This window comes from Nomascus leucogenys, chromosome 15, assembly GCF_006542625.1.
Source record: "Nomascus leucogenys isolate Asia chromosome 15, Asia_NLE_v1, whole genome shotgun sequence".
Lineage (NCBI taxonomy): Eukaryota > Metazoa > Chordata > Mammalia > Primates > Hylobatidae > Nomascus > Nomascus leucogenys.
The window spans coordinates 69,786,909-69,812,478 of NC_044395.1; the positions used below are offsets into that span (position 1 = coordinate 69,786,909).

General features: G+C 43.7%; 1 protein-coding gene across 2 annotated transcripts; it reads right to left on the reverse strand.

Annotated features, from left to right (window-relative positions):
• Window positions 1-1,223: 1,223 nt before the first annotated feature.
• Window positions 1,224-24,410, reverse strand: NRIP3 (nuclear receptor interacting protein 3). Of its 2 annotated transcripts, none has more exons than XM_030828671.1 (7): window positions 24,123-24,410; window positions 8,465-8,626; window positions 7,888-7,970; window positions 6,051-6,190; window positions 4,724-4,776; window positions 4,516-4,610; window positions 1,224-3,648 (listed from the first exon to the last, which is right to left on the reverse strand). In XM_030828671.1, the coding sequence occupies exons 1-7, from the start codon at window positions 24,294-24,296 to the stop codon at window positions 3,609-3,611; spliced, it is 747 nt and encodes a 248-aa protein (XP_030684531.1). In that variant the 5' UTR covers window positions 24,297-24,410; the 3' UTR covers window positions 1,224-3,608. The 2 variants fall into 2 exon arrangements, with proteins under 2 accessions (XP_030684531.1, XP_030684532.1); XM_030828672.1 differs by having other exon boundaries at window positions 1,224-4,201.
• Window positions 24,411-25,570: the final 1,160 nt, after the last annotated feature.

Sequence of the window (25,570 nt, forward strand, 5' to 3'; positions counted from 1 at the left end):
ATTTTTTTAGTAGAGACAGGGTTTCACCATATTAGCCAGGATGGTCTCGATCTCCTGACCTCATGATCCGCCCGCCTCGACCTCTCAAAGTGTTGGGATTATAGGCGTGAGCCACCATGCCTGGACAACAATATATATTCTTAACTGTGTAAATTTTAATTTGTTGGTTTTATTCTTTTGAGATGATTATGAATATTGATTCTGTCACTCATCGCTTAAGGACCAGGCAGGTGAACCACTTGACATTTTTTATCATCAGAATAAACTGACAAAAACAAAACAAAATATTTTGAGGTGGAATGGCAGTATCTTGAATGGTAGTAAAACCATAATTCTAGATGGTGATAACCATTGTCATAATGAAAGCGTGTTGCTTGTTGACTATTTAACCATGCTGTTTAAGTCATATTAAAAACATCAACACTTAAAAGGTAAGTTTCCATCATCTTGAAAATCACTTATTTGAGATGCCATTTGGACAATGACTTTAACTATATATTAAGGTTCATTCAACTCTTTCCCAAACCTCTCCTATTTGTTTGAACTAAATATTTCCTTTTTTTTTTTTTTTTTTTTTTCGTTTGAGACAGGGTCTTGCCCTGTCGCCCAGACTGGAGTACAGTGGCTCAATCATGGCTCATTGCAGCGTAGACCTCCCGGGTTCAAGTGATCCTCCTGCATCAGTCTCTCAAGTAGCTGGGACTACAGGTGCATGCCACCACTCCCGGCTAATTAAAAAAAAAAAAATTGTAGAGAAGGGGTCTTGCTATGTGATCCAGGCTGGTCTTGAACTCCTGGGCTCAAGTAATCCTCCAGCCTCAGCCTTCCAGAGTACTGGGATTACAGGTGTGAGCCACCGTGTCCAGCTATATTTCCTTTTCTAGAAGTGTTCTCTCAGACTTCTGACTGGCCCACCATAAAAGATTGTTCCCGTATATGAAGCTCTGAGTGACTACCATATGCTAACCACTCTATATGGATTTTCTCATTTGACACTGTGAGGTAAGCACTTTTATTACTTCTGTTTTATAGATTACAAAACCAAGCTCAGTGAGGTTCGCTAATGTGCTCGACATACAGTCAATAAGAGACACCTGAAGGGCCAGTAGCACTGGAGGAACGGAAGACCCTAAGAGAAAAATGCTGATGCAATTAGACTTTACCTAGTCTCCCCCACCTTCCAGACTGGGGCCCTGACACAAAGACTTTGTCAGACAAGCACACAGAGGGGAAGATTTCACTTTATTGTTACATCAGTCTCACAAATGAACCCAACACAGCCAGAAACACTGAAAGGATAAAGTGCCAATGCAGAGAGGCCTGGCAATAGGAGGAGGGAGGAATCCAGTTCGTCTCCTCCACGTCCCCAGCCTGGAAATATATTTCTATTACACAAGAGTGAGGGCAGCTGACATACCAGGCAACCCATTGTATAGACACTTTGAGCTAAGAAATAGAAAACTGTACCAGGTAGGGTCTGTGCAGGGCAAGAAAATAGAAAAAAGTCAGAAAACGTTATTTTCCCAAGTGAGTCAGGCATGGAAATATCAAATGATAAAAACAATATTTTTCAAACTCCCTGTTATTTGAGATAGACATCTAATAAGGAATGAGACAAGTTTGGTGCTTCATGCTACTGCCTATTTTCAGAACTATGACATGGGTAGACACCCTTTCTCCCACACCCTCAATGTAAGGTACCAGAATTTTTAGGACTCCTGGGAAAAACTGACCTCACCTTCTTACCTTCTCAGTCCCCAAAAATTAGACCCAGTCCTCCCTCATGCACATCAAGGAGATGTGAGCTAAGAGAGTAATCAATTTGGAGGCATTTAAAGGAAGTGAATGAAGGCCGGGTGCAGTGGCTCACGCCTGTAATCCCAGCACTTTGGGAGGCCAAGGTGGGCGGACCACAAGGTCAGGAGATCGAGACCATCCTGTAAATGGTGAAACCCCGTCTCTACTAAAAATACAAAAAATTAGCCGGGTGTGGTGGTGGGCACCTGTAGTCCCAGCTACTCAGGAGGCTGAGGCAGGAGAATGGCATGAACCCAGGAGGCGGAGCTTGCAGTGAACCGAGATCGCGCCACTGCACTCCAGCCTGGGCGACAGAGTGAGACTCTGTCTAAAAAAAAAAAAAAAAGAATAAACCAGAAGGAACCTTCAACATACCTCACTGTGGCTAAGAGTCAAGGCTCAGAGTAGAACTTTCAAGTAGGGAAATAAAGGGTGAACTTTACTTCAACTTAGTACCAGGATAAGAGGCAGGCCAAAGTATTGCCATGAAAGGTAGGAAAGGAGCATGGAGAGGCCTCAGTGGAAAGGTACAAATCCCCGCTAGGTAAGAGAATGGGGTGTTGCTAGAGGGAGTGCTGAAGGCTGGTAACCCCAGGATCACCCCGATGAGCTTCAGATGTAGCCTCCCAACCATGGCTGCGCTTAGCTTTCTATCTAGCTTCTTTAGGTAGAGGCTGATAGGAAGGGGGCCTAGGGAATGACCCCATGACAACTGACTACAGTATGCCTGCCTAGTTGTTCAAATAATGGTCACCAAGTTCCTAGTCTTTAGGGAGCTTCTGTGAGGCCCAAATCATTCAGAGTTCCAAAGGGTTGTTCGGTAGGGGCAGTTGCTGAACACCAGACAAGGTAGTTGGTAGTACTTGTTTAAAGTGGGATCCTTTAAACAAACACTCCTGAGAACTACTGCTATGACACAGGGTAGACCTGGGAATATCTTAAAGGGATACCCACAGCTAGCTATTTTTCTGACTTGTCCAAGCACTTCTATGACCAAACTGAAGGGGAGATTCCATTACAGACACCTGTGTGCCTAACATGACACCCCAGTCAAAAAGCTTCAAGAAACCTTGTATTCTCCCCAACCTTTGAGAGGGGTCAGGAAATACTGCGCAGTTATAAAAAGTCGTCCTTAACATTGCTGGCTCCTGCTCTGCCTCTTTCCTTTTATCAGGACAGAACTGAACATCTCAATTCCCTGCCTGAAAATGTCATTCCCTACCTCCCAGAAAGGTTTATCTAGATAGGCCTCTCCACCAACTGATTCTACTCAGTCTACTCCCTTCTATTCTAGCCTTGCTCTTTTTTTTCCCCCCCATCTTTCTCTACTCCTGGTTTCCAGCTACTTAAGTCCTTGACAGACACTTAATAGGATGGGCAGAAATGCTGATCGGATCTTGGGAGTAATCAACGTCTGACAGTGACACTCTGATTTACTTAAGCCTTCAATTCCGTATAAGAGAGGGATTAATATTCCTCTGTCTGTGGTTCCTCCTTTCCTCCAAGAGGTTCACAGTGAGAAACCATTTCATTCATCTTTGTACGCTCATCTTTAGGCACCAAGATGAGGGCCTAAGTGTGACAGTTTGAGGCAAGGAGCTTTTAGTGGGCTTGGCACACAGGAGGGAGAGCTACCCAAATCATCCTAGCATCCATCTCCAGAGCATATTCCTCCCCTGCTCTGCCTTTTTTTTTTTTTAACACATTATCACCTCTTTGCCCTCCTGTTAAAGGCTTGAATACAAATGAGGCAGCATGGGAGTCTTGGCTTGGAAATCAGGTCTGCATTCTTGGTCCCTTCAGTCACTGACCTAATATATGAACTTAGACAATTCACTTGCCTCTCTGGACCTTTAAATGAAAGAGTTAAACTGTAATGGATGATGTACCTGGGCTCTTTCACATAATCTATACTCAAGAAATCAATGAATCAATTTGAAGAAACTCTAATTCTAAGACATAGGTATCTTGGCACCTGTATGAAACAGCTGAAAGGAGGTAAAGGTCAGGTTCCTGTTTATTATACATTTAGCTATAGGAAAAGAAGCAAATATATCTATGGAGACACAGAACCTGGCAGCCCCTATGCTTGACTAATAAAAGCAAATTCCTGGAAGAAGCAGAGAAATAGGCCACAAGTGAGACTGGCAGTGTCAAAAAAGGTCTATAAGTGATCAAAGTAGTAAAAAACAATGGCCATAACCAGACAAGATCTCTAAGCATGGACTATAGTCTAGAGAGGTCTGAATGGGAAGGAGCCCCTGGAGCTTCTATTAGATGGAAGGACTTGGTCCACAGCAAGTTGCTACGGCATTTGGTTCAAACCCAGTTTTCTCAATCTGTCAACCCGGTGTGTATGCACACGTGCAGACATGCTGCAGGCTGTAGTTATGCTTCTGAAGTGCTGAAATGAGAAATAAATGTCAGGAGAAATAATGCCAAATTCAAAAAAAGTTAAACTGAAGGCAAGTAAAATTTTGCTTTCAAAGCTACTCATTTCCCTACCACTCTGTGTGGCATCACCGTTGCTCATTCTGATGTGTGCACTACAGAGTTTTGTGGGATGGTGAACTCTGGGTGTGGGGAAGGGTGGATTTGTAGTATAATTGAAAGCCAAAGACAGGATACAACCCCAGACAGTGTCTGAGAACCACTACCGCCCTGCTTGCAGCTCATGACAAATGGATGTGACTTGATCTGACCCATTTGGGCACTCACTTGTCTTCATTCAAAGAGACTGTCTCCACAAAAGGGATTTCTTCCTTGTCTGTCTTCCCCATGATCAGCCGGTGCTTATCCAAGTTTATGATGCACTGAAAACAGGAGAATCACTGGTAACCTGTCAGTGATACCACTGTGAGTTCCTGTGTAGGAGGATACCTGCCTCAGAGAGGAAGTATCAAGGGGTAAGTGGAGTCAATCTTACCTTCAGAGATCGGAGAGTCTGTAGACCAAGGGACAAGTTTTTCTCATTGTCATCTAATAAAAACAAAAAAAAAAATGATTAAGATTTAGCCATTTCCATGCTTGCTTAGAAATTGGCCTAATCACTATTAGGTTCCATCCATCCATCCAATAACATCCAATAAACATATATTGAGCATGTGTTATTTTTATTTATTTTTTTATTTTTTGAGATGGAGTTTCGCTCTTGTTGCCCAGGCTGGAGTGCAGTGGCGCGATCTCGGCTCACTGCAACCTCTGCCTCCCGGGTTCAAGCAATTCTCCTGCCTCAGCCTCCTGAGTAACTGGGATTACCAGCGCCCACCACAACGCTTGGCTAATTTGCGTATTTTCAGTAGAGACAGGGTTTCGCCATGTTGGCCAGGCTTCTCTCGAACTCTTGACCTCAGGTGATCCACCCGCCTCAGCCTCCCAAAGTGCTGGGATTACAGGCATGAGCCACCGCGCCTGGCTGAGCATGTGTTATATTAAGTAATTTTCCTAGATCATTAAAGTTACAAGGCAATAGAGCCAAGATTCAAACCCAGGTCTTTTTTACTCTAAAGGACAAAGGCCTTTACACAAAACCCAAGAACTTGGAATAGTCAAGAATCAAATGTAGAGAAGTATGGAAACTGGTGGGAAATTATCAAGGGATTTATGGCAAAGGAGTAAGTTGCCCTCTGTCTCTAACTAGTTCATGGAAAGCTCTCAGGGACATTTTCACCTGTACATAAAAATGTGTTTTCTTGCTTTTTTTTTTTTTTTGAGACGGAGTTTTGCTCTTGTTGCCCAGGCTGGAGTGCAGTGGCGCAATCTCTGCTCACTGCAACCTCTGCCTCTCAGGTCTAAGCGATTCTCCTACCTCAGGCTGCCAAGTAGCTGGGATTAAAGGCATGCGCCACCAGTCCTGGCTAATTTTGTGCTTTTAGTACAGACGATGTTTCTCCATGTTGGTCAGGCTGGTCTCGAACTCCCAACCTCAGGTGATCTGCCCGCCTTGGCCTCCCAAAGTGCTGGGATTACAGGCGTGAGCCACCGCGCCCGGCCTCTTGCTCCTTGAACTTTTTTTTTTTTTATCTGACCTCCACATTTGTTTTACTGATTGATTCTCAACATGTCTTGAATGTAGCTCAGGGCCCATCTAGTACTTTGGAGAGCAAAAATTGGGACAAGGTCTATAGTACAGAAAAATGGGAACCATTTTGAAAAAGTCAATATTTACAGGCATGAGATGACATGAGGTTTTGTTGGGGGTAGGGAGAGGGTTTCCATTAGGGTCCATAGGTCCAGCCCTCAATTCTGCTTACCAACCACAGCTGCTGGGCAGTCCAGGCGGAGGGAGCCCAGTGTGATCACTAGATGCTCAATCTGGCCCACTACTTTGAGATGCCGGGGTAGAGAAAGCTTTTCTCCTTCATGCTTGTGGGATTTGACATGCTCCTTGAGTCTGTACCAAAGAGGAAGATACAAAAATCCCCTTGACAGAGATTCCTGGTAGAATCCTGCAATGCCTACCTTCTGACCTACGATTGGAATTCTCCAGGGATCTCCTGGGATTAATGTACCGAAAAGTGCTAGCCATCCTACATATGTTGTTCCAGCACTTTGTTCTAAACATGCCAGGGGGATATAAAAACACTAAAGACTCATCTCCCGTTCCCAAAAACCTTACATCACTTATGTGTATTGGTGAAGAGAGGGGAACTGACATATTCAGAGAATCCTATGCTGTATCCTACCGTCCCCACCATTGTGTGAGGCAATTGAGTTAACACATCCTTTTACCCATCTGTGAGTAACAGATACTAGAGAAGTCAGATTAATCCTAATTTTATAAGGTGCTTTGTTCAATGTGTAATTTTCTCAATGTCCTTTCTATTTCACTCTGTCTTCATCAGTCTGTCTTAGACTATAATGTTAGTGGAGGTAAGTACTTATTTGGTAAGTGCACTGATACTCATATCAGCAAGGAATATCAAGGAGAAAATCCTCGTTAATTTAACTTGTCTGTGCAGGGGAGGAAGGAAAGAAACAGTACCAAGGTTTCATATTGTTACATAAGCTGATTGGAATAGCTAGCACCCGAGCTATTATGGGTTGGTGGATAAATACTTAATTATGGACTTTCTGTGCCAATACTTCTGCTTTCCTCTATTTCCTCTCTGTTGGTGTTATAGCCCATCCAAAAGAAAAATAATTGCAGTTTTACAGATGGTTATTAATTCCTCTGGAATCATGGCAGTCTGCTGCCTAATTATGCACCAGGACATTATTAGTCTTTCTGGAACCATCATGTTGCACTGTACTTCATCTTTTCACCATACAAAAAGCTCAGGGCTGGGTGCAGTGGCTCACACCTGTAATGCTAGCACTTTGGGAGGCTGAAGCGGGCAGACTGCTTGAGGCCAGGAGTTGAAAACCATCCTGGGCAACATGGCAAAACCCCCTCTCTACAAAAAATACAAAAAATTAGCCAGGCATAGTGGCACACACCTGTAGTCTCAGTTACTTGGGAGGCTGAGGCAGGAGGATCACTTGAGCCCAGAAGGCAGAGGTTGCAGTGAGCCGAGATTGCACCACTGCACTCCAGCCTGAGCAACAGAGTGAGGCTCTGCCACACAAAACAAAAGAAACTACTGGCTAATCACCTTTATGATGGCCCAGGCCCAGTAGCAAGTGCAGTCCTATTCTCAGTTCTGATGGATGTTTCTTGGGGACAGGCAGTGCATCCTCCAGAAAGACTGAGTAAGCTAAGCCCCACTACATCCCTACTTTTACTCATCTGGATGGAGTATACCAACAGGACAGCTCCTTTTAAGTTGCTATGTAGTGGATAAGGGCAGGGCACACACAAGGAGCCAGAGGTCTCAGGCTCTCTCATTCAAATGTAGAGGTCTTTGCTCAAAACTTAATAGGGGGAGTTAACAGAAAGCCAAAGGTTTCCCTGCTCACTGATTTCTCCCACTTGCTGGATAACCCACCACTCCTCCCCTCTCCTAAGGATTCTGGTTCCAGCTGAGATCTGAACTCTGCATACTTCTCTTTGAGCTGCTGTAGAGACCCTCACCATCTCTAACCATAAAATAGAGTCAAGCGAAGAGTACAGTCACATCTAAGTTCCACTCAGCACAAGTGGCTACTTACCCCAATCTGTCCACACAGGCCAAAGAGATGAGATTATATAGGCAGCCTGTGTCAACCAAGGCTTTCACATCCTTTCCAGCACACTGTGGGGAGGAAATGTACTGTTCAATAAGAGCCAGGGAAGCAGAAGGGAAAGGAGATGCAGACAGCAAGCAGCAGATGTCATATGAAAGGCAGGGTTGGAGAGCATCCTCCCAATTACGGGTTACAGTGTCCCATCTTTACCCACTGCTAAGTCTGCCTTTGACTGGCTCTTGTTCCTGCTGAGTCCAGGGCTGACAGAAGATCCCCCAAAAACTCTAGGTGTTTCATGCTATATACCAAATAGCTCTTAATCTTTTTTTTTTTTTTTAAAAATCACATACCCATTTGTAAATCTGATGAAAGCTTTGTTCCTTCTTCCCATAAAGACGCACGTGCTTACAAAATGTTACATACACTTCCAGTGTTGCATGGAGTGTCCCTTTTAAAACTCACTTATGAATTCCATGAGACCCACACTCTATAAAGTCAGGAGGAGAGGGCCCCACATCCTACTTTCCAGAAACCCCTGGAAAAGCTGTTCTCAGAACATTACCTGGCAAGAAACCAAAATCATGTCATCCTCCTCAGACTTCTTCAGCCCCTCAGACTTAGCCTGATTGAGTTTGTTTGTCTTAGAGGCCCAAGGGACACGGCCGCTTCGGAGCTTAGACAGGTTGGTTTCCATGAGGCGCCTCTGCAGAATATTATGAGGTTGCTTGAGGGATAGAAAGCAGAGACTTCTTAGTGACAGGCCACATCCCTCTTTCCCATTGTCCCCCAGGTGCCATAAAAAAATAATGAAGGAGCCTCCCATAACTGAGCTCTATCTTTGCTTCTTATTTATACTTCCTTCAAGTGAGGACTTCACTGGTATTATCAGAGCAGGTACCATAAACCAATTTGCAGTAGGCCACCCTGAATGAATGAAAATGCAAGATATGACACTGGGAAATGTGGAGAGGGCCGATAAATATTCTAGGGCTTAAGAGAACTGAGAGCCCTTGTGATTTGGACTAACCTAGGCCTGCTACCTTTCTTCCCCTTACAAGAGCATTTCAAGGGAAAAGTGGTCTTAGTCTAGAGTAAGTAATCTCTGTATCTTCCCAGGTGACAGCAAATCACTGCCTTATAGAAAGGGCAGCTCATTTTCATAGGCTGAAGAAACTTAGCTAACACAGGTATTCAGAAGCTCTGCCTACTTCTGTGTCAGGTCTCACTCTCTTATCTTTCAGATGCAGCCTGCCGAAGCCTTAGTGGCTGGCTCTCCTGTGGGCTGAGTCACCCATGGGTGGATAGGGTGAAAAGACAGGAATTCACACTTGCTGAGCAAGCCTCTCAGCAGACACACTTTGAAACCTGACAGAACACACAAGAATCATCAATGCTGGCATCCCCTGGACCTCAAAACACTGGTTTCTCCTGCCCTATCTTGTCATCCATTTCCCTTCCCTTTAGTGGCCCAAAAAGTGGAGGTATGAAGGGGGAAAACACTGACCAAGAAGCAGGGGACTTAATTAGACCTTATATGCATGCCAGGAGGCCTAATATTAAGAAGCAAAATGAGAAGTGTGAGTTTAAGTCTACACTTTGATAGAGCTTAGGAGAGTTCCTAGGGCAGATATAATCATGCTCCACTGTTTCTATTCAAAGTGGCCTCCAGAAAGTTTAAGATATCTCTTGAAAAGAAATCCTTTGACTGGAGAAATTTGTATACACAAATATCTTATGCCCCGGCTACAACAGCATTTAAAATCCCTCAAAGGAGAGTGTTAAACCTGAAATCCCTCAAAGGAGAGTGTTTCACCCCAAGTTTCTATCTAACATATACCAGATGACACTCTGATTCTACGGGGAAGGAAGTCACTCTTAGAAGTGCAGAGCCTAGAACCTTTCAAGGGGAGGGGCTGGCACTGGAGGTCTTCAGTGTATCTGCCACCTTTCAGATTCCTAAGGAAGAATGGAGTCACAGCCATGACTCATTGTAACCCTAGTGAGATGAAGAAATGGATTCCCAAAATACACTGATTCTTGGCAAAGCACATTCTATATTGGTATCTTTGGGAAAAGTGGAGGGAGAGGCACTTGTAAAGAAAATGAGAGCTTCTTAGCTTGACTAGGAGCTAGAGGAAGTGCTAACGCTGTCAGATTTTGTGATGCAACACTGAGAGAATGCTTTGCTTCTCAAAAGAAATGAAAATGTTTCATTCGAATCTCTCTCACCAATAAGACTGGATTCCTAGCTCAAGCCATACTAAAGCAGGGTGTTTGTTTCTGTTACATCCATGCTTACCAGGACCAACTCAGATAAAACCGGACTTGTAGAAGTGAAGATTGGAAGGAGTTTCAAAGACCACCTAAACAAAGCCCTCTTACCTAAAGTTTGGGGATGTCTTCCTACATTGGTCTTGCTAAACACTTTATCTGGTTCTTAATCTTGCAAAGGAACCTAATCAGGATGATTAGGACAGATGAGACAAACGAGGGAAGTTCTGAAATCATTATGCTTGAATTCATCCCTTTTCTGTATTTTCCTCTCTTTCTACTGGATTCGTCTTCCACAAGTTATAAAACATACTAAAAGTTCCTAGATATTGGGGAGAAAACTCCTCCACAAAATGTCAGATCCTGCTGCCTTGACTCTACAGCCTCCTTTAATCACCCTCCTTATCTGGAATGGTCTTTTTTAAAAAAGCCTAAACCATGACATCTATTTTCTGATATCGCATATTTTCTTCACTGAGATCACTTCTTATCCCATACCAATAATGACCTCTGATTTCCAAATACAATAGACATTTTCAGCCTTAATTTTACCAGACTTTTCTAGTGCATTTGGCCCTGCTGACTATTCCTTTACTTGTTCTTTAGTAACCAAAAAAGGTTCAAACACATGCTCAATGTAAAATACTTAAGTATCACTGAAATATATAAAATAAAAAGCGAAGGTCAGGCACGGTGGCTCACGCCTGTAATCCCAACACTTTGGAAGGCCAAGGCAGGCGGATCTCTTGAGGTCAGGAGTTCGAGACCAGCCTGGCCAACATGGCAAAACCCCGTCTCTACTAAAAGAAAAAATACAAAAATTGGCCAGGCGTGGTGGCATGCACCTTTAATCCCAGGTACTAGAGAGGGTGAGGCAGGAGAATCACTTGAACCCAGGAGGCCGAGGTTGCAGTGAGCCTAGATCGCACCACTGCACTCCAGCCTGGGCAACAGAGCAAGACTTTATCTCAAAACAAATAAATAAATGAACAAATACATAAATAAAATTAAAAGCAAAAACCTCCCCAATCTCTCAAACCCTTCTCAGTCCCACTCCCAACAAATAATGACCATTAAATTTAGAAATATGTCTTTCAAAAAATATTAATACATTTATAAACATATAAAAGAATAATCATACTATAAAACTGTTCTGAAATTTTCTATTTTCATTTAATATATAAAAGCATTTTATGTCCAGGTGCAGTGGCTCACACCTGTAATCCCAGCACTTTGGTAGGCCAAGGCGGGTGGATCACGAGGTCGGGAGATGGAGATCATCCTGGCTAACACAGTGAAACCCCGTCTCTACTAAAAATACAAAAAATTAGCCAGGTGTGGTGGCGGGCGCCTGCAGTCCCAGCTACTCAGGAGGCTGAGGCAGGAGAATGGCATGAACCTGGGAGGCAGAGCTTGCATTGAGCCGAGATGGCGCCACTGCACTCCAGCCCAGGCGACAGAGCAAGACTCCGTCTAAAAACAAAAAGGCATTTTCTATGTCAATATACATAAATCTTTTCATTCTCTTTGATAACTAAAAAGTACTCATAATATAGTTCAGGAATAGAAAATTTACAGCCAACAAACCCATATGAACCTCAGAGATGTTTTTCTCTGGTCATTTTATTATGCCTACATATACTATATCTTAAGTAACAATATAGCTGCATATTTACCTCTGCTTTCAGCCAAAATTTCACTAAAATGACAGTAAAAGAATAAGTCCTAAACGCACAAAACAAAAAGAACAATAAAGAAGAAAAAAAAAGATGTTGACAAAATTCTGGAATCTGAATTGCAGGCAGAAAAGCAGTAATTAATGACCTGGACTAGAGAAAGCTAAGTGCTTTATACCATTTCACTTCACAGAGAGCTGAAGCAGTAGAGGCTGCCAGTTGCTCTTTAAAATCCTCTTTAAAATTCTCCTCTTCCTCATGGGAAGATACCTAGATTGTTTCCTAGCCCTCTTTGCAGTTAGGCATAGCCATATGACTGAGTTCTACAGAATAGAATGTGAGTGGAAGTGACATGCACCATTTCTATGCCTGGCCCATAAAAGTCTCCTGTGCATACTTCTCTATATTCTTTTCCTCTTCTGACTGGCTGGAGTGGAGATGACCACTATGGTTACCTTCTCAGAGGCCACATGTTGAAGACAGAAGAGCTACTGTTAGTTTGAGTCTCTAAAGGACTATATGGAAGAGGCTATCTTGCTGACTTTTCCACTAATACTGTTACTTAAGAAAAAATAAACTATTTTGTTTGAGCTATTATATATTTGCATCTAGCTGTAAAAGCAGTTGTCCTACTCAAACTAAAATTAAAAGGCTGAGGAGTTAGAGGTATCAGAACCTCTACAGTTGAAGGATGCAATTAGGGTTGGAAATAGACTGAAGTCTTCATAAGACTCTCACTTGATCCAGAGAACTGGGGAGTAGGCCAAAAGTTTACTCTTCTTGTAAGAGTAAATAAAAAGACTGATTGGTTGATAGCTTGGCTAGGCTTTCAGATTTCGAGAACAGCTGAAGGGTAGTATGGGGTATCATACTAAGCCAGAACTGAAGGACATGAGTTTAAAGATTGAAAGGGCCCACATGGAGCCTACCATAATGAAGGAGAAAAGATCCACATCAAGATTTCACATCACTGTGAAATTTTGGAATAGCATGGATGACAAAGATTCCACAAGATTCCAAAGAGAAAAAGATGATCAAAATACAAAGGATTAGGAATCAGAATAGTATAGGACTACTCAACAGTAACAGTCAAAGCTAAAAGACAATAGAATAATGCCTTCAAAAATCTGGGGCCGGGCGCAGTGGCTCACATCTGTAATCCCAGCACTTTGGGAGGCTGAGGTGGGCGGATCACGAAGTCAGGAGTTCGAGACCAGCCTGGCCAAGCCAACATGGTGAAATCCCATCTCTACTAAAAATACAAAAATTAGCTGGGCGTAGTGGTGGGTGCCTGTAATACCAGCTACTCAGGAGGCTGAGGCAGGAGAATCACTTGAACTCACCGTGGAGGTTGCATTGAGCTGAGATTGTGCCACTGCACTCCAGCCTGGGTGACACAGCAAGACTCTGTCTCAAAAAAAAAAAAAAAATCTGATAGTACATAATTTCTAAACCTAGTCAAACTATCAATCAAGACTCAAGAAAGTTATTTCGTGTGTCTTCTCAAGAAGCTACTGAAAGATATGCATGCTTCACCAAAGTGAGGGAAACAAACAAGGAGAAAAGCATGAGATCTAAGAATGAAAGAATCCAATAGAGGCAAAGGCAGTTCTAAGAATGGTGTTGAAGGAAAAGTCCAGGATACAGGTTGCCTACAGGCCTTAAAAGCAGCCAGTCCAAAATGAAATGAAAAGATAGGGGGCTCTAGGAAGGATCCTCCAAGAAAACAATGGACTTGCTAGACCATCTATAGTTTTAAGTTACTTGAAGGAGAATTAAATTTTACATGGAAACTTTTTTTTAAAAACCAAGGAAATTATTAATTTTGAGAAAAATGTTTTTATGAGAAAAGAAATAGTACACTTGACTCAGCTGTAAATAACAAGAACATAGTCATAATAATGTAAGCAGTAAATGCTTATTTGACCCAAAATAGTTATTTAACAGAATGTTAGCATAATAGAAGAGTGAATATTATGGGAAGGTATAAGAGAATTAAATTTTTATCCATTATAATAGAAAATCAGGGCTGGGTGCGGTGGCTTACACCTGTAATCCCAGCACTTTGGGAGGCCAAGGCGGGCAGATTGCTTGAGCCCAGGAGTTCAAGACCAGACTAGGCAACATGGTGAAATTCTGCCTCTACAAAAAATACAAAAATTAGCCAGGCATGGTAGTGCACGCCTGTAGCCCCAGCTACCTGGGAGGCTGAGGTAGGAGAATAATTTGAGCCTAGAAGGTGGAGGTGGTAGTGAGCCAAGATCACACCACTGCACTCTAGCCTGGGCAACAAAGCGAGACCCTGCCTCAAAAAAAAAAAAAAAAAAAAAAAAGTAAGACTAGATAGATAGTGATGAAAACAATTAAGAAATAGCAGTATCACCATTTACTTGGAGATATGGAGATCCCTAACACAAGCAACAGCTTCAAATTTTTAAGTTTTAAATTATTTACATTTTAAAAATTTTTAAATAAAAATATACCCCATGTAGCAGAAAAGAGTTCAGCCACAAGAAAAGCCAACTTACAGTAGTTTAAATGGAGATTTATTTTTCCTCACATAACAAGAAGTCTAGAGATAGAAGCTGCTGATACTAACTCAGCAGCTTAACAACTTCAGGGCTATTGACTCTGTTAATTCTCTTGGACATTGCTTCATGGTCACAGATGAATACCCCAGCTCCAGGCATTATATCCACATTCAAGAAATGAGGAAGGAGGAGGGTCTACACTAACACCATCAATTGCTTTTATCAGAAAAGGAAAAGCTTTCCCAGAAGTTCCTTCAGCAGTTTTTTGCCCATATCTTCTTGGTCAGAACTCATATGGCCACTCCCAGCTCTAACAGACATTGGGAGAGAATTTAGCTTTTATAATCTCTATAGAGGAGTTAAGCATATAGAAAAGGGCTAAGAATGGGTGATAATTTAGCCAACTAACTGTCTGCCAGATGCAAAAACTAAAGCATGTGCACACACACAATGTAACTTAGGCAGGTATAATACCAGGTTATCTTATAACCAGCTTAGCATCTATTTTCTTATGTCTGCCCTACTTTCTGCATTTTAAAACAGCACATCCTTGACAGACAAGTTTGTGGTATAAACATACCTTAATTATTTACTAATGGGCATTTAGATTATTGCCATTAGAAACAATGCTGCAATAAACTCAACATTTCATTTATCCTGAAACGCTCCTCCACTGGCCTCTAAAACCACCTGTTTATTCTGTTCCTGACTCTTTCACTGGTTCCTTTGCCTATGTTCATTTCTTAAATGTTAGTGTTCCTCATCGCTCTGTCTTTGGTCCTTTGTCACTCTACATATACTCCCAGGGCAATTTTATCTGTTTTCATTGCATAAATTACTACCTTTATGATGATGACTCTATCTCATGTCCAGATGTCACCTCAATTCTAGACCCATAGATCCAACTGCCTTTTTCAACTTCTCTACTTAGATATTCCACAGGCACTTCAAACGTAACTTATCCCACTGATATTTTCTATAAAACTTGTGCATTCTCCCTTATTCCCTATCTCGGTGAGTGAAATTCTGCCTCCTCTTGTTTTCTTCTTCATTTACTGTTACTGCTAAGCCCAAGCAATCTCCTAACATTACTTTCATGGTCCTCTTCCCCTACAGTGGTTCTCTTGCTAGTTGTATCAAAGAAAAATCCTCAATTTAGCATTCAAGACCTTCCACTACCGTTCATCCTCCTTCCCAATCTCATCTTTTTAATTACTACTCCATGAAGGCTTTCTGCTTTCAGCAAATTACCACTTGTCACATATTACCCTGGGCAAATCACTAACCTCTATGAGCATTACTTTTCTCCAAACCTTACTCTCTTGATCAGTTATAAAGGAGGTTTGAGCTCCAAAGTCTTGTTCAGTTTTAACATATTGGGTTAATTCCTTTCCAACAACCTTGGTAAGTGGCACCACCATACATCCATTCTTTATTTTTTCATTTCCTGACCTCCCATCAAAAGTGCTATTGTACTCTGAAACACACCTGGAATTGATCTGCTTCTCCGCATCTTTACTACTTCCAATCTAATCCAAACCACTATAATTTCTTAACTGTACTGTCACAGCCTCCTAACTTGCATTCTGCCTCTTCTTTTACCCTTTTCCAGTCCATTCTTTGCATGGAAACCAGAGTAAGCTTTTTAAAACATAAGTCAGGTAATACAGTACTTTACTCAAAACCCTTCAATGGCTTCCCATTGTTCTTCAGAAAAAATCCAAACTTTTTACCCTTCTCTATACAGCTCTGTACCAACTGGCCCTTGCCTCTCCTTCCATATACAAACCACTCTGCCTTTATTCATTCAGATTCAACACCATCCACACTCACTTCCTTGCTCAAAATTTCTTTCTCATTCCAATCCCTTTGCACCGGCTGTCCCCTCTGCCTGAAATGTTCTTCCCCTAACATTTCTAATAGTTAGGTCCCTCTTATCTTCCAGGTCTCTGTTCAAATGTCATTTCCTCAGAGACACCTTCCTTGACCATACAACTTAAAGTAGGTAGGTCACCTTTTTAGTTACTAACAAATCTCACTATTTCTTTCATAGTAATTATCAATACAAAATCATTTTGTGTATTTACTTGTTTATATTTCACCCCTGCCCTACCAGCATGTTAACTGCACAAGGGCACGGACCATGACTGTCTTGATTTCAGCTATATCCTCAGCTCCTGACATAGTACTGAAAGAAATCTCTACATCTTCTTTCTTCAAAACGCCTTTATTTTTTTCAAAATGCCTTTCTTTTTTTTCCTTTTTTTTTTTTTTTTTTTTGAGATGGAGTCTCACTCTGTCTCCCAGACTGGAGTGCAGTGGCGCAATCTTGGCTTGCTGAAATCTCCGCCTCCTGGGTTCAAGCAATTCTCTCACCTCAGCCTCTCCAGTAGCTGGACTACAGGTGAATAGTAGCACACCCAGCTAATTTTTGCCTTTTTAGTAGAGATGAGGTTTTACCATGTTGGCCAGGCTGGTCTCGAACTCCTGACCTCAGGTGATCCACTTGCCTTGGCCTCCCAAAGTGCTGGGATTACAGGTGTGGGGCATCACACCCAGCCAAAAAGCCTTTCTTGATTAATGTCATTGAATTTTTTCTTTCAGAATCCCTTCAATACTTGTATATTAAAGAGTTTGTACTATTTGTATCCCCAGTCTATGACTGTTTTATAAATGTGGTTAAGTGGTTCTCATTTGTTTATTGACATATTGGCCTTCCAAGGGCTGTCTTGTCTTTCAAGATACACAGTACTGACCAGGTGCACTGGCTCTTGCCTATAATCCCAGCCCTCTGGGAGGCTGAGGCAGGACTCCTTGAGGCCAGGACTTTGCGACCAACCTAGCAACACAGTGAAATTGTGTCTCTACAAAAAAATTTTTTTTTAATTAAAAATTTTAAAAATTTAAAAATTAGCTGGGCGTGATGACACACGCCTGTAGTCCCAGCTATTCGGGAGCTGAGGTGGGAGGATCACTTGAAGCCAGGAGTTCAAGGCTGCAGTGAGCTATGATCATGCCACTGCACTTTAGCCTGGGTGACACAGTGAGACTCTGTCTCAAAAAAAGAAAAAAGGAGGCCAGGCACAGTGGCTCATGCCTGTAATCCCAACACTTTGGGAGGCTGAGGTGGGTGGATCCTGAGGTCAGGAGATCAAGACCATCCTGGCCAATGTGGTGAAATCCTGTCTCTACTAAAAATACAAAAATTAGCCAGGTGTGGTGACAGGTGTCTGTAATCACAGCTACTCAGGAGGCTGAGGTAGGAGAATCGCTTGAACCCGGGAGGTGGAGTTTGCAGTGAGCTGAGATCGCACCACTGCACTCCAGCCTGGTGAGAGAGCAAGACTCCGTCTCAAAAAAAAAAAAAAAAGAAAAAAGAAAGAAAAAAGGATACACAGTACTAATTTGCTAGATGGATGTTGCAGATACCCTGGTGGCCATTTAGACATAATTTTTAAGTCATCTTTCTGACGTGGATTCTGCTTTATGCTAAACTTCAACAAGGCAGCTGCTAACCTAAGCAGTCCCTGCTTCTCTACTCTTCCTGAAATGTGGCTGCTAGAGGCATCTAAACTCTAACCAGGCAAGTTCTGCCTCCATTACCATCAAGAGCTTCTAAAGGAAATTAACACTATGGGAAGTGCTGTATTCTGGGTGAAAATAAAATACGGTTCCTCAGTCTGGCACCCACGCTGCTTAAACATCTCTTCTAACCAAACTATAGAGTTTGAAGAAAAGAGAGGTGAGAGGAATCAGACTATAGTGCAGGATACCATAGAATCATAATTTGAGCAAAAACTTTAAAGCCACTCTCTCAATCCCTTTACCCAAGCTACCCAGACAGAAAGAAACTAACGGATTTCTGTGGTCCACAGAATGAACTAAACCAGAAAACAGGAAATGATAGGGGTCTGCTTTCTTTGTAGCATTTATTCCCAAGAGAGAAATCCAAGGTCACTAGCTAGCAATAGAGCCACAACTAGAGCTTAGTTAGAACAAGGGTCATGGATACCATTCACTTTTTCTTTTACCCCAAAAGGGCCTGAAATCATCCTACTCCATTTTAGTCCTCATACACAGTCTATAGATAAACATGGACTCCTGAGTCAAGCCCAGTATACATGTCTCTATCTCTGACCTTGGAAATCCAAAAGGTCACCAATATTTGTGCCTTCTCTTTGCTTACTAGCTGAATATATAACACGTGACCCATTCTACCCCATGGAAACACAAACAGATTGTTCTTCAGTTTGCAGTTGCTCAAAAACATAAGGCAGGCTGTTACACTGCCCCAGGCCTTCTGTGTTCTATTTCTTTGCCTTTGCTCATGACCCAACAAACAGCCTATTCCTCATTGTTATCTGTTTTGTGGATTCGTCTGAAATAATGGTTTCTCAGCTGCTCATGGAGGCTGCATTTTGTTAGAAAGGATTCACAAATGGGCAAGGAATTAGACCAGATAACCTGTAAAATTCTTCCTACTCTGAGGTTCTACAAAGCATACTCTAGAGGCAGCCTTCTCTCTATACCATCTCACAGTCAGCTGGCTCAAAGGGAATGGTAAAGGTGTAATTAGATGCCGGTCTCCATCCTTATCATCACATCAGGCTAGAGAAATCACTTCTTCCACTGGACTCCTCTAGCACATTTGACTATTACATCTTGGCAACTAGCACAGGCTTTCTGGTGGTGTTACTTATCTTCTTCTAGAATTGTCTATTCAGCATCTACATTTAAGTAACTAATGGGGACCCTAAACTTGTTCAAAAATCAAACTCTTCATTCTTTTTTTTTTTTTTTTGAGACAGAGTCTCGCTCTGTTGCCCAGGCTGGAGTGCATTGGCACGATCTCGGCTCACTGCAAGCTCCGCCTCCTGGGTTCACGCCATTCTCCTGCCTCAGCCTCCCAAGTCTCCCGAGTAGCTGGGACTACAGGTGCCCGCCACCACGCCCGGCTAATTTTTTGTATTTTTAGTAGAGATGGGGTTTCACCGTATTTACCAGGATGGTCTCGATCTCCTGACCTCGTGATCTGCCCGCCTCGGCCTCCCAAAGTGCTGGGATTACAGGCGTGAGCCAGCACGCCCAGCCTGCAAACTCTTCATTCTTATTTGCCATCCTCAGCCTGCTCCCCCCTGCAAGTCTTATCCACTTCAGTAAGTGATAATTCTATTCTTCCAACGGCTAGATTAAAAACCTCGCGGTCTTCCTTGATTACTCTTTCACTCTTAATCCAATGCATCAATTACATTTGTCAGCTCTGCCTTCAACATATATCCAGAACCTGATCCTTTCTCATCTCCTTCACAGCTTATCACACTGCTCTGAGGTACCATCACCTCTCACTTCGATTACTGTATCATAGCTTCCTAATCAGTCTTCCTGCTTCATCTACTCTTGCCCCTTTACAGTGTAACCCACATAGTAGCCTGAGGAGTCTTTTTGTAAAATAAGTCATATCATGTTACCCCTCTGCTCAAAATATTCCACTCGTTTCCAATCTCGGGTTAAAACCCAAATGCATAGGTATGCGCTGAAAGGAGTGGAAAATAAAAAAATAAAAAATAAAAAACACCCAAATGCCTGCACAATGGCCTCCTACTACATCTCTGATGTTATCTTCTATCACCCTCCCCCTTGCTCATTTTGCTCTAGCTACATGGTCCTCCAACAGTTCTTCAGTTATATCAAGCACAGTGATGCCTCAGTCCTTTGCACTTGCTGTTCCTTCTGCCTAAAACACTCTTCCCTGAGAAACTTTGCTCCTTCATTTCCTTCAGTATCTCCTCAAATGTAATCTTATCAGATAGGCCTTCCCAGACAACCCTACAAAATAGCCAGGCTCCACCCCACCCCAGTCACTGCCTTCCCTATTCCCCTTACCCTGATTTATTTTCTCCATAGAAAGTATTTATTATTATTACCTTATATACATTTACTTAATTTTACTTTCTGCCTCCTCCTCCCACAAGAATGCAAGTTCTGTCAAGGCAGGAACTCAGTTTTAGTTCACTATTATATCTCCAAGGCTTACATTATTGCATGACATGTGTAGTAGGTACTCAATAAATATTTGTATATTAAATTAACTGATCTGTCCTTCCCTGCCCCCAATCTGTAAACCTGTTTATAAAGAGAAACTTCTATCTTCCTATTTGTGTCCTAGCCCCTGGACTGTGTCCTGAACACAGCAAGTATTCAAATAATGTTTGCTATTACTAGGAAGCAATCACAACTCTGCAAATCTGAAGTTTGTGCCAGATCTTGGTGTTATACTGGTATTTCACGCTTCTCTTCTAAGCCTCTGAAATTCTCCAGCCCATGACTTGTGGTGATATGGATGGCTAATCTATAGGGCACACCACACAGACCTGCTCTAATAGACAGAGATTCTGTTCAGGTATTTTATGGTAAGTTTGCTTTACTGTGTTCAACCATCTTTCCCCCAGCATCATTCCTAATTCTAGTCAGTTTTGAAAAAGCATTTAGCTATGATCAGAAGCAATCATATGTAGGAAAGAAAAACTCTATTGCCAGAAAAGTAAGAATATGGCCTAATGCATACAGGTAAGTATAATATCATCTAGGAAAGACAGCATATTATCACGTAACATGACTGTTTTTAAAAATTAAAAAGTCCTTAGCACAATGAGAAAAACTTTTATGAACCTGGTGGCTAAAACAAGATAAATTACAATAGGCAAATTTCCAAGAACGGAGATGTTTTTCTCCAGCTTCACTGAGTTAAAAAAAAAAAAAAAAATCAGGGCTGGGTGTGGTAGCTCATGTTTATAATCCCAGCACTTTGGGAGGCTAAAGTGGGCAGATCGCTTGAGACCAGGAGTTCAAGACCAGCCTGGGCAATATGGCAAAACCCCATTTTTACAAAAAATACAAAAGTTAGATTGGTGTTGTGGTGTGCACCTGTAATCCTAGCCACCCAGGAGGTTGAGGTGGGAGGATCTCTTGAGCCTGTGAGGTTGAGGGTGCAGTAAGATGTGACTGCAGCTGCATTCCAGCCTGGGCAATAGAGTGAGAACCCGTCTCTTAAAAAAAAAAATCAAATATAATATCACTCACTCATATCTCTGGTTTTAGTTCTTAATCTAATACAGAATGAACAATACAAGATAAAAGGATAAAAGCAAAAGGGCCAGACAAAAATATAATTTCCACAGAAGACTTTGTAGCAGCCAACTCCATATACACAGGAATATGCAAAGGCACTTTCCTGGGGCCAAGAGAACATGACCCCCTTTGATTTCCTATGGTTGCCTTCTGCCAGTCCTAAAAGAGCTGGCAGGCTGGTATCAAGCAGTGAACATTACAGAAACAGCATAGTAAGAGGTAGATAATTCAGAGATCCCAGCGGTATAATTCAAATATAGGTTACTAGTATGAGGAAAAACAACCTACAGTCTTCACAAACCCAAAAGTCAATAACAACTAATTTCTCCTCTCTCTTCCTTATCTCCCTCTGATGCTATCCTCTCCCTTTTCTTGGACTCCTTCTGTCGAGATTATACTATAAACTACTTCAAGTAAGAACTATTCAATTAATTTTAGCATCCTCCAAATTTCCCTTGCAGTGAGAGAAAATTGAGTTAACACTGGTCTATCCCAGATGTATTTATAAAGTAAAACAATAATAATGTACTTCTAAGGTCACTTCTAAGATTGTACTAAGGCTGCAACAACAGTTCCAAGAGAGTTTAAGCATGCTGCTTCACCCCAGCGCTTGCGGCTCTCCTAGCCCTACCTCAGTCTGCCTTGGTTTCTGTAACCTGGCTGTTCTGTACAATCACTTGTACATTATAGGTGTGAAAACAGTGAGAGAGGGAAATCAACTCCATGACGGTGGGGCACAGAAAGCATGAACCATGATTCAGAGCCTCACAGTCAACTGTCATGTGTATGTGTCATACTCAAGGCAATATCCTGCTTCTTGAGGCTCCTTCCTCTTTGCAGCCTGCTGCCTGTGCTGTATGCTATCAGCCCTTTGTGACTCAACTGAGACAGACTGGAGTCAGAAAAGCGGATGGAATTCTTACACAGCATGAAGTAGTATAAGAAATCCTAGGCAGAAGGAAGCTCAGGTAGCTCTCAGGGCTAGGAAACTCCTCGACAACAAGGGACAACCAAATCCAGCATTAAAAAACTCTGTATTTTAATTCTTCTCTTAATATAATACTTCCTTCTTATTGATTGCTGAGCATTCTAGGAACTAGGATAGGATTATTTGGCCTGAAGGAAAGAATACTTCTCGAACCTGATTTGTTAAATGAATCGAATTGCTTTAAAGTGAAAGAAGGGAAAAGAGAGTTATCTCTTTTGCAGGAGCACATTTCAATCACTTATCACTCTGGGTTAGCATAAATCAGACAAACTACCCTGTGGCTTGTGCAAAACGCAAAACAAAACAAAAAAACACAACTTTTAAAAAACAGAGCATGATAACTGAAGCAGACAAACCCTGCACAGAAGTAACTAATGGCAGGGAGGAGAAAAATTATACTGTGTATAATTTTTGTATATTATATTATACCGTGTATAATATAATGTACCTGTGTATCATTAGAGCTGTTAAATTAAAAAAAAAAAAAGGGAATGGATGCAGAAGCTCTGCCCTCCTGGGGCCAGAAATGGCAATTTCAGTGAACTAGGGCCGACAACCACCTCCAAAATTAAACATTTTAAAAGCTTAAAATAAAAAAAACTAGAAAAATTATGCAGAGCACCTATTTCATTTGTTAAAAGACATTTAATTAGTGTTTCATATATTACCACCCAAATGAGTAAAAAGATTGTGAAATTCAAGAAAACAATCAAACTACAAGAAAACTCCAGATAAAACTACAAAGTTAAACATAAACTTGGCCTAGGACCACTACAGTGGCTGAGGGATGACAAATACAGTTCTTTATATTGGTAACCCTTAGCCATCCATCCCATTCTATAGAAAGAGGAGAGTACCATCTTTGACCCCAGGCCCCCTGTCCTGGGGTGCTTCTACTTAATGCCAAGAACAACTGTGCTAGAAAAGAAGACTGCACCCACCCCAGCTCCAAATGCACACATTAGCTGGTCGGTGAGATGAAGCACCCTGGCTTCCTCCCTCTACCCACTCCATGGGGGCGGGGCTGGAAGAGGAGAATGATGAAGAGATGTTGGGGGTTCAGGAAACCTTCACATTCGGCCCCTTTTCTCTCTCCCCACTCAGGATGATAGGTCAAAGGCAGGACCAAAACTAGAGAAGTGGATTTTGCAGAGGGGGACAATGGATTCAACAAAAGTCCTCTGGATCTGGCAACTGTCAAAAAACCCCCTTTCCACTTCTTTCCCCCTCACACGAAGCCATTAGGAATCACCTCTGTCTGGGTCACAGGACCAACCACACAGCGTAGGAGGCACAAGCCCCATGAACAAAATTCGGTATTAAGAATAAGGAAAAAGAAGACCCGAGGGCAAGAGGGCAGAGCAGGACCTCTTCCTTCTACTGGAGAAGAGACATCCAGGGAGGAGGCACAGCCGAGGGGAGCGCAAGCTAGAAAAGCTACGACGGAATCCCCACCGAAACCGCAGCAGGGATGCTGGAAGGGGAGGAATCCGCGACGCAGCGACCGCGAGCCAAGGGCAGCGGCGGGCCGGGCCGTGACTCAGTGAAAGCCGCAACGGCGGGGCCTCGGAAAACCGCAGGCGCGAAGCCGCCGGGGCTGGGGCGAGAACGGCGGCGGGGGCTCACCGTGTCCTTGGACGAGCCCAGCTTCTTGAGGCCGTCCAGGGGCAGCAGGTCGGCGGAGTCCTTGTGGATGAACTGCACCGCCTGCTTCATCCGGCGCTGCTGTCGCAGCGACGCCGCCTCCCGCATGTCGGTCTCCTTGCGGCCGCCCTCAGTGAGGAGCCCTGAGTAAAACATCGCTGAGGCGCCGGCGGCCCGGTAGCCCGCGGCCCCCCGGGAGCCTCAGCCTCGAGCTCCTCCAGCGCCGCAAGGGCCGAGCGCCGCGCGTTTTATAGCCGAGCGTGACGCCGCGGGGAGCAGCCAGTGCGCGCGCGGGGGGCGGGGCCGGCACAGAGTCCACGCCCCGCGCGGCTCCCCAGCGTCTCGCGTCCCCTGCTCGCCCGGTGGCAAAGCCGGCGAGGAGGCGGCGGCGCTGGTGGGACTGACCCGGCAGGCCGAGAATCCACCGCGGCCTCTTCACCCAACCGCCCCCTCCTGCGTGGGGGCCCCGCATCCCCTGGACGGGCGTGCGCTCTGGGGCCCGATGCCCCGGCAGCCTCGGCCATCTCTGTCGCTGGCCGCGGGTGCCTGCTCACCTGTCCACGCCGTGGCCGACCCGGGGATCACCGACAGCCGGGCCATGCCTCGAGTCCCGCCGCCCGCGCCACTGCTCGGCTTCTCAGAAACTCACCTCCACGCCGCCAGCCTGGGCTCCAGTGTCCACCGCCCGGTCCCGGAGGACTGGCGACTCTCTCCGCAGTTGGGAGCGCTCGGGATTTCTCCAACTTCAGGTAGGTCTCCACCCACCAGGCCACGTGACTGGGGAGGGGGCAGCCTGTGCAGGCTTGTGGAGGAAGCTTTCGGGACCTCCTCCCCCGGGCACCCTCCGCCTGCAGCCCGGCACCCGGCCCGCGTTTCCGAGCCGGGGGAGCAGGTGCAGTCGGAAGCCCGCGGGTAGGCGTGGGGCGGGGGAGTGGCGAGGGTCCCTCGCCTCCGCGGGAGCGCACGCGGCTGCGAGCTCTACACCTGCTCTCCGACCAAAGAAGCACCTGTTTTTCTCAATAAGTGCTAGGGCTTACCATCTGAAGGATCGTTCACCATCCCTCCAGCGTCCTTAGTAGGAGCAATTGGAACCCGTTTTCTTCCTGAATAATCCATACTTTTAAAACATTCTGATCGGGCCTTCAGGCATCCTGGATTCTGGTCTCGACGTTGTGATTTGACACAAATCACGTTTCCACTCTGGAAACCACAACTACCCCCTCCACCCCATCACACAGGAGCAGACCTGGATAAGAAATATGTGCACTCTGCAAATAACCAATGATAAAAGTAACAATATCGACGCTTACTGGACCTTTACTATGTGCCAGGTACTAGAATAGACACTTAAAATGCAGTATCTCATTGGATCCTGGCCACAGCTTGTAGGATAGTATTCTCATCACCCCCATTTTACAGGCAAATACCTG